Source organism: Mus pahari, chromosome 3 (assembly GCF_900095145.1).
Source record: "Mus pahari chromosome 3, PAHARI_EIJ_v1.1, whole genome shotgun sequence".
NCBI classification, from domain to species: Eukaryota; Metazoa; Chordata; class Mammalia; order Rodentia; family Muridae; genus Mus; species Mus pahari.
In genome coordinates, this window is record NC_034592.1 from 12,151,086 (window position 1) to 12,158,969 (window position 7,884).

The following is a 7,884-nucleotide window of genomic DNA, read 5'->3' on the forward strand; positions in this document are numbered from 1 at the left end:
CCACCATACCTAACTGAGATGACTGTGTCCACCATACCTAACTGAGATGACTGTGCCCACCGTACCTAACTGAGATGACTGTGTCCACCATACCTAACTGAGATGACTGTGTCCACCGTACCTAACTGAGATGACTGTGCCCACCATACCTAAGATGACTGTGTCCACCATACCTAACTGAGATGACTGTGCCCACCATACCTAAGATGACTGTGCCCACCGTACCTTACTGAGATGACTGTGCCCACCATACCTAACTGAGATGACTGTGTCCACTGTACCTAACTAAGATGACTATGTCCCCATACTTAACTGAAATGACTGTGTCCACCGTACCTAACTAAGATGACTGTGTCCACTGTACCGTACTGAGAGACTATGTCCACCATACCTAACTGGATTCCCCCCACCCCTCAAGACAGAGTTTCTCATGCCCAACTCTGGCTTTTGTCATAATCCATGGGATTATGACTATGTCTTTTTAGAGAGCAGAGACATCAGAGACAAAAGGCCCACCATTTCTGTCCATGAACTTCTTTAAATCTTAGGTTAAGCCATAAGCAGCAGAGTAAAGGCTAAAAGAATTAGGTTAATATTCACACTTCAGTCTAGACCTCAGGCTAACTCCTGAGTGATATTTGGTAGCAGAGCAGGACATGAGGCTGAGGCTTGGGAAATGAAAGGATTAGAACCCACGGCCCACTAGCACATGGCATTGTGTGGATCCTATCCAGTTTGATATTCTACAATACAACAGATAAAATCATAACCTAGAGAAGACCTACAAGGTATAAACACACCAGTAAGACAGTTAAAATGTCCTAGGAACTCTTTGTGGGGAGGCATGGTCAGACATTAGCTCAGATAGGGTACCAATCATGGACCAAAGTAAATATTCTACCCAAGTGTGGCTTATCGAACCATTGAGTTTATCTGGCTTATGAATGGGAGCATGGAGCACCCTTCCCTGACAAACAGCTGTACCTTAGTTACTTTTCTCACTGGTGTGACACAGTCCTTGACAAGAAACAATTTAAGGCTGTGTTTGGATCACAGTTTGCGATCCTTCATGGTAGGGAAGGCATGATGACATGAGCGGGAAGGTAGCTGGTCACATTGTATCCACAAAAGAAAGCAGAGGAGGGCTGCTGAGATGGCTCAGTGGGTAAGAGCATTGACTGTTCTTCTGAAGGTCCTGAGTTCAAATCCCAGCAACTACATGGTGGCTCACAATCACCTGTAATGAGATCAGACACCCTCTTCTGGTGCATGTGAAGACAGCTACAGTGTACTTATTTGTAATAGTAAATAAATCTTAGGGCCATAGAGAACAGGGACTGATTGAGCGGGGTTGACCAGAGTGAGCAGAGATCCTAAATTCAATTTCCAACAACCATATGAAGGTTCACAATCATCTGTACAACTACAGTATACTCATATATACATAAAATAAATAAATATTAAAAAAAAAGTGACGCTTTGCCTCCTAAAAGATTGTCAGCCTTTCCTTTTTTGCTTTTTGATTGTTGTTGTTGGGGTCTGGGAATTACCACACAAACCACTCAGGCACAGACCAGACTTGGGAGCTGGCTGTGACATTGAGTTAAGATTCTACAGAGCTTTAAGCCTAAAATCCACAAATATCTGTGCCAAGTTATCCCTCCAATCAGGATTTAGGGATAGGGGATTTCCTTAAGAATATGCCTCTATTGTACATTTATCCTGTTTCCATTGGTTGGGGTATTCAACTGTGGCAGGGGACTTGCCTTGTCTAAAATTCATGTCTTAACTTGCCAACCAGAGTGTCAGTTATAATTGTCCAGTTCCCATAGAGGTCTCAGGAACTTAAACTTTGCTCAACTCCTATTCAAAATGGAAGTCTTATTCCAAATGGCTTCTTACATTGGTACAGGTGTCTTTCTATCATGTTAGAGTCCATCCCAGGGGCAGCTTATAAAAGCAAAAACCATAAAATCTTACACATGGGAGCAGGAAGTGCTGCAGACCGCTGGTCCCGTCCCAAGCTTATTGTGGCCAACTATACAGAGCAGTTCTGACTTGTGATTGGTTTCCAAGAACACCAAAGCACGGACATAGCAGAATCTACAATTTAGAACATGAGAAAGTTTCCTTATACCATTAATAACAGCACAAAATGGCAGGTTAGACAGGGTTTCTCTGTGTAGCCCTGGCTGTCCTGGAACTTGCTCTGTAGACCAGGCTGGCCTCGAACTCTTCCACCTGCCTCTGCCTCCTGAGTGCTGGGATTGAAGGCATTCACCACCACACCCAGCCTCTTTAGCCTTCCTTAATCTGCCATGAGGTATTTCATTTATTCAGGAGCTTCTAAAGGTCTCTAAGCACTAGAGGCCACAACCCACTGACCTCTGTAATTCTGACAGCAGTAAGTCCTGTGGGACACACAGTCGCAGGAAGTCACACTCACTACTGGTGGGAATTCAAAGTGGTGCAGCCACTGTGGAAGATAGTTTGGTGTGGTTTTTGTTGGTTTTTTGTTTGGTTATCTGGTAGAAATTTTGTTTGGCTTTGTTTTGATTTTTACAGAGTTAAGGATGCAGATAACATGTGACCTAGGAACACCCCCCCCCCGATATTTAGCAAGAAATAGGAACATAGAAACCTATATGTGTGCATTATAGCATCTTTACATTTGCTGTATTCTGGAAGTAACGCAGCCCCTCCTTGGGAGTACTGGAACATGCATGGTGGCTCTAGTGAGTGTATGACAACTCTTGCTGGCTATTTGATGGCGATGGTGTCTGCTATCTGTGACCTTTTTCAGAAAGCCTATACGTGAGTTGGGTCTTTTGTATCCTTTTGGCAAGGGTGTAAAGCCAGGGTTGGATGTTGAAGAGCCAGGCCTGTGACTCTCAGTAGAGAGCATGTAAAAGCATTCATTACCCAGTAACCATGCAGGTCAGTAGGCCTGACTTAGAACTCCTGTCAGCCAAGCCTTCCTTATGCTTTGCTGTGACAAACTTTGGTTCACATTAAAATTACCAGTGTCCGTAGCATGCCTGGTAAGGTCACAGCTATGTGAGTAGAAGCCAGGCAGGACCTCCAAAAGCCTCTCTGGGTTGTGGGAATTCCCCAGGAGCTTTCTGGGTCCTTCATGAAGGACCAACTGAGTCATTGTTCCAGGGTCACACTGCACCATACAAAACAGTTTCTGCCCGTGCCGCTACCTCGTCCACCGTGCTCTGGCTTCCTGCAGCAGCTTTTCAAGGCGTGTTTGAGAAATACCCTGAAACTCTAGTCAGGGTTGTGCAGGTAAGTTTCTTCATTATCTGCCATGGGCATCTCAGGCACTAGAGCTGCACACTGGCATGGACCCCATTAGGACTGAACACAGTCAGCATCGTGGGTGAATCAGAGGATGCAGAATTGGCTTTGCTGGCAGGATTTACTGCTATGCATGTGGATTCTAGGGAGTGCTATTTTGTAAAAATTGTAAAAAAGCTGAGTGCATGTTTCCGGCGAAGCTTGTTGGCCTTCTAGCCTAATGTAATGGTGAATTCCAGGTCCCACTGAGAGACCCTGTCATAAAACAAACATAGTGACTGACTCCTAAGGAGCCATGCGCATGTGCACACGTCTTTCTCTTGTTCACACACACACACACACACACACACACACACACGCGTACTTATGCATGTGTGCATACACACACACTCACATTAATATGAAAAACTGTACAGATGCTTTTAGACCTCACATTCTCCCAAAAGAAATCTTTAAATTTCTTACTAAATATTTCATTTTAAGTTTAGATTTATAGAAAATTGAAAACACTACTTAATTCCTATGTGTCCCACATTGTTCCTCATGTTACCACCCTGCTCCACAAATGGTGGGTTGTTGGGCCCTGAAAAAGGTGAGCTGTGGTCTGTAGCCTGTGCTGTGGGGCTCAGCAGGTAGTCCATGTGGCGCTGCTGGAGCCCAGCCTAGACATCTCACACCTCAGTGTCTCTTGCAGATCATCATGGTACGGCTGCAGCGGGTGACTTTCCTGGCTCTGCACAACTACCTGGGACTGACTACAGAGCTCTTCAACCCTGTGAGTTCAGGCCTCTAGCATAGCCCACTGTCAGGGTAATAGATCTCTCACCAGAGCACTTGACTGTGCTGGCCAGCACAGCCATCCTGCGCGTGGTCCTAGCTGTGGACTAGACTCTGTAAAGTGGTGGTGGGCTGGCTTTACGCTCTTGGATTTGTACACTGGTGCACTGGCCGACTCTACTAACAGGACTTGGAGTATGTAGTTGTCCAAGCACAGAGATTGTTGCCTGCCAGTAGTCCTGTTATGCCCTTAAGGCCATAATTCTGGATGAATCTAGTCCCCCAGGTACTGAGACTGTGGGCTGGGTCATCAGTCCTCTCCACATGTCCCTCTTGCCTTGCCCTCTTGTACTTGGCTCTGTCTGTGTCTGCCCTTGACTTAGCACTGAGCTGAGCTATTACTAAGCTATGACTTGGAAGGGTTGGGGCATTGTCAATGTGCCAAGGCCTTGAATCTCTGATTTTTTTACTTTCTGGTAAAATTGCAGCCAGTCATAGCCCGTGAAATGGGGCAAAGCTGGTTCTCATCTAGAAGGGCTTAGTAAGAACGGAGCTAGTGGCTTCATTTACTGCTCTGTTCTGGTACCTAAAGCAGGGGCAGAGGAAGTTACTGTGAAACACAAGTGAAGCCCTAACAGAACTCCTTCGAGTTGGTAAGAAGTGCTTTGTACCCTCGAGTACCTAGGATGGTTTCTCTAGCTTGGGTGATCTTTTTAGCGTTTGTCATGCAAAGTTGCTGGTATTTTAGGGACTATTTTTTAAAAAAATATTTATTTATTTATTATATGTAAGTACACTGTAGCTGTCTTCAGACACTCCAGAAGAAGGAGTCAGATCTCGTTACGGATGGTTGTGAGCCACCATGTGGTTGCTGGGATTTGAACTCCGGACCTCTGGAAGAGCAGTCAGGTGTTCTTACCCACTGAGCCATCTCACCAGCCCCCGGGCCTATTTTTTTATGTTAACATGATTTCCCTATTAACGATGAGTTGAGGTTTCTGACTACATGGGCTGTTACTGTGGCTGTATGAAGAGTTAGGCAGAACCTAAGAGAAGAACACATGGAACCTTAACCAGTTTGTCCTCTCTGAGCTGCCTGGATCCCGAGTGCTTCTCTTCTTCTGATAGCATGCTCATAAGGAACCCGGGGAGTTTCTCGAGCAGATCTAATGTTCTTCTCGTCTTCCAGGAGAGCCAAGCCATCCCTCTCTTGTCAGTAGCAAGTGTGGCTGGACGAGCTAAGAGGCAGATGTCATGTGGTCCAGAAGAGCAGCTTGAGAGGTCCCTAGGGCCCTCGGAGTTCAGCAGCTCAGGTACCGCTGCAGGTCCTGGCCTTCTCGCTCCTGGGTCCAGGTCTCCTCACCTGTTCCTACGTCTTATTACCTGGCCCCAGGTTTTCTGACCTGAGGTTTCCTCACAGGCTCCTCCCATGGTTACAGTTCTTATCTACCCTCAGTTCCCTTTATATCTGCCCAGATTTCTTGGTCTACGATTTTCTCATCCGTCCTCAGCCCTCTGAAACTTCCCCCAGTTAACCTCCCATGCCCTGAGTCATGTTGCATGTGTCCAAGAATCTCACCTCTGTCTTTTGGTACTTCTCAGCAAGGGGCTTGTTCCACAGTATGCTGTTCAGGAGAGCAAGTTCTCAATTGTATCTTCTGATCCACATTACACCACTCTTAGTTCTCAAGAGCAAGGGGGGCCGGGCAGTGGTGGCGCACGCCTTTAATCCCAGTACTTGGGAGGCAGAGGCAGGTGGATTTCTGAGTTTGAGGCCAGCCTGGTCTACAAAGTGAGTTCCCGGACAGCCAGGAATATACAGAGAAACCCTGTCTCGAAAAACAAAACAAAACAAAACAAAACAAAACAAAAGCAAGGGGGATGAATTGCCCTGGCATACTTAAGCAACATATATCACCTATGCTAGATTATTACCACAAAGCTAGTTTGAAAGTAGATACACCTTCAGTGTCTTAATAGTCCATAATAATCTGTGAAGGATTCCGGGTGACTGTCCATTGGGTCCTGTCTAAGACAAGGCTTTGGGCCTGAGTGACCTTGAAACATATCCCTGGTTGATCTGGTTTCCCCCAGAAATGTACTTTAAAATAGGTGTCATTTAAATCTATTTCCTGAGTAGTGCTTTTCTCTCTGAAATTTTGGTCAGCTTAAGTGATGGAACCTCTAGTCTTGACCTCTTGAAGACAATTGGTTAAGGGCCAGCTCTCCAGTGTTGTCTTCACAGAGGTTGGAGTGAGGAGGTCTGTCGACCTCTTTGGAAGCAGATAGTGTCCAATGTGGTAGGCTAGGCCAGGGTCCCATGAAGCTCAGGTGGAACATTCAAACCAAGTTTTGCCACACATGTGCTAACGGTCATCTCTGCAGAGGAAGGCCATGGAAAAGGGGGCAACTGGCAGGTTCCTCTGCTTCAGAGCATGTGGGTGGTTGGAGGGATAGTCAGTTCAGGAGGCCCATAGAGAACAATGGCCAGGAGGGAGGCAAGGTTGGAGGGCCAGCCCGAGGCTAACATTCTTTGGTTACTCCCCTGGTAAGTGCTAACAGTGAGATTGCATGAACGCCCTGTTAGTGGGTAAGTTATCTGCAGGTTCACAGGGTACTTGGTCATATGCTGTTTGTGGGGACTCTGTTCTTTGGAACCAGACAGAGCTGGAGTAACTCCTTCCTGTCTCCCCAGATCGTGGGAGCAGCTGCGTGACAGTCTCTGGGCCTGTGCTGAAGAGGAGCTGCTCAGTACCTCTGCCTTCCATCCATGGGGAGATAGATGAGCTCAGGCAGTCCCAGGGAAGTGGCTCTAACACTTCAGCCTTCCAAGGTAAAGGTCTCCTGTTGCTGTAGCTGGCTCTAACGACAGGTTCTTTATGCCATTAGATGAGTTAAGGTGTCCCGTTCCCCCAGTGTCAGCTTGTCCCGACCACAGAGGTGGATGTCTTGAACTTGGTACCATTTATGATGGGACAAGAGCCTGTGGCTGAGGCACTCCTCTGCCTGAGCCTGAGTCATTGGGGGCAGTCTTGCTGCTTTGTACGTCCTAGTGAACTCTGCACCCTGCCTCGTCTACCAGCCCTGTACATGATCCCCCTTCTGCTAAGCCCTGGACCTACCACACCTATTCATGGGTAACTGGCGGCTTTATGACGGCCTGCTTCATGTAACGGGTGTCAGATTTTCTCTCTTTCAACCTGCTTGATGGCCAGCCACTGTGTTCTGCCTGGTTTCTCGCGCGGTTTTTTGTTTGTTTGTTTGTTTTTTGTTTTTGTTTTTTGAAGTCTTACAACATGCTTACATGCTGGCCTCAAACTCACAATCTTCTTGTCCAAGTCTCTTTAACCTCAATTGTTGCAAATATTTTCTCCTGTCTCCATCTATCAGAAACTCAGCCCGGGGGCCTTTTCGTTATCAGGACAATGTCCCTCTACTGAAAATGTCATTTGCTGTGCTCAGGGACTCATGCTTCTAATCCTAGCACTTGCGAGGCTGAGGCAGGAGAATTGCCATGAGTTTAAGACCAACCTGGACCACAGAATAAGAATATGTCCCCAAGGGGCAGGTCAGATTTCTCAGTGGTTAAAAGCACCTGCTCTTTAAAAGGTCCTGAGTTCAAATCCCAGCAACCACATGGTGGCTCACAACCATCTGTAACAAGATCTGATGCCCTCTTCTGGGGTGTCTGAAGACAGCTACAGTGTACTTAGATATAATAATAAATAAATCTTAAAATAATAATAATAATAATAATAATAATAATAATAATAATCTATCCCCAAAACCACTTTTAGCTAGGTA

General features: G+C 46.3%; 1 protein-coding gene across 1 annotated transcript in view; it reads left to right on the forward strand.

Moving 5' to 3' along the window:
• Positions 1-7,884, forward strand: part of Pnpla7 (patatin like phospholipase domain containing 7) — an 82,422-nt gene that overhangs the window by 16,969 nt on the left and 57,569 nt on the right. The window contains exons 9-12 of the mRNA XM_029536705.1: positions 3,163-3,291; positions 3,998-4,078; positions 5,270-5,393; positions 6,776-6,913. Coding sequence (XP_029392565.1) covers positions 3,163-3,291; positions 3,998-4,078; positions 5,270-5,393; positions 6,776-6,913 — 472 coding nt within the window. The remainder of the gene's footprint in view (positions 1-3,162; positions 3,292-3,997; positions 4,079-5,269; positions 5,394-6,775; positions 6,914-7,884) is intronic.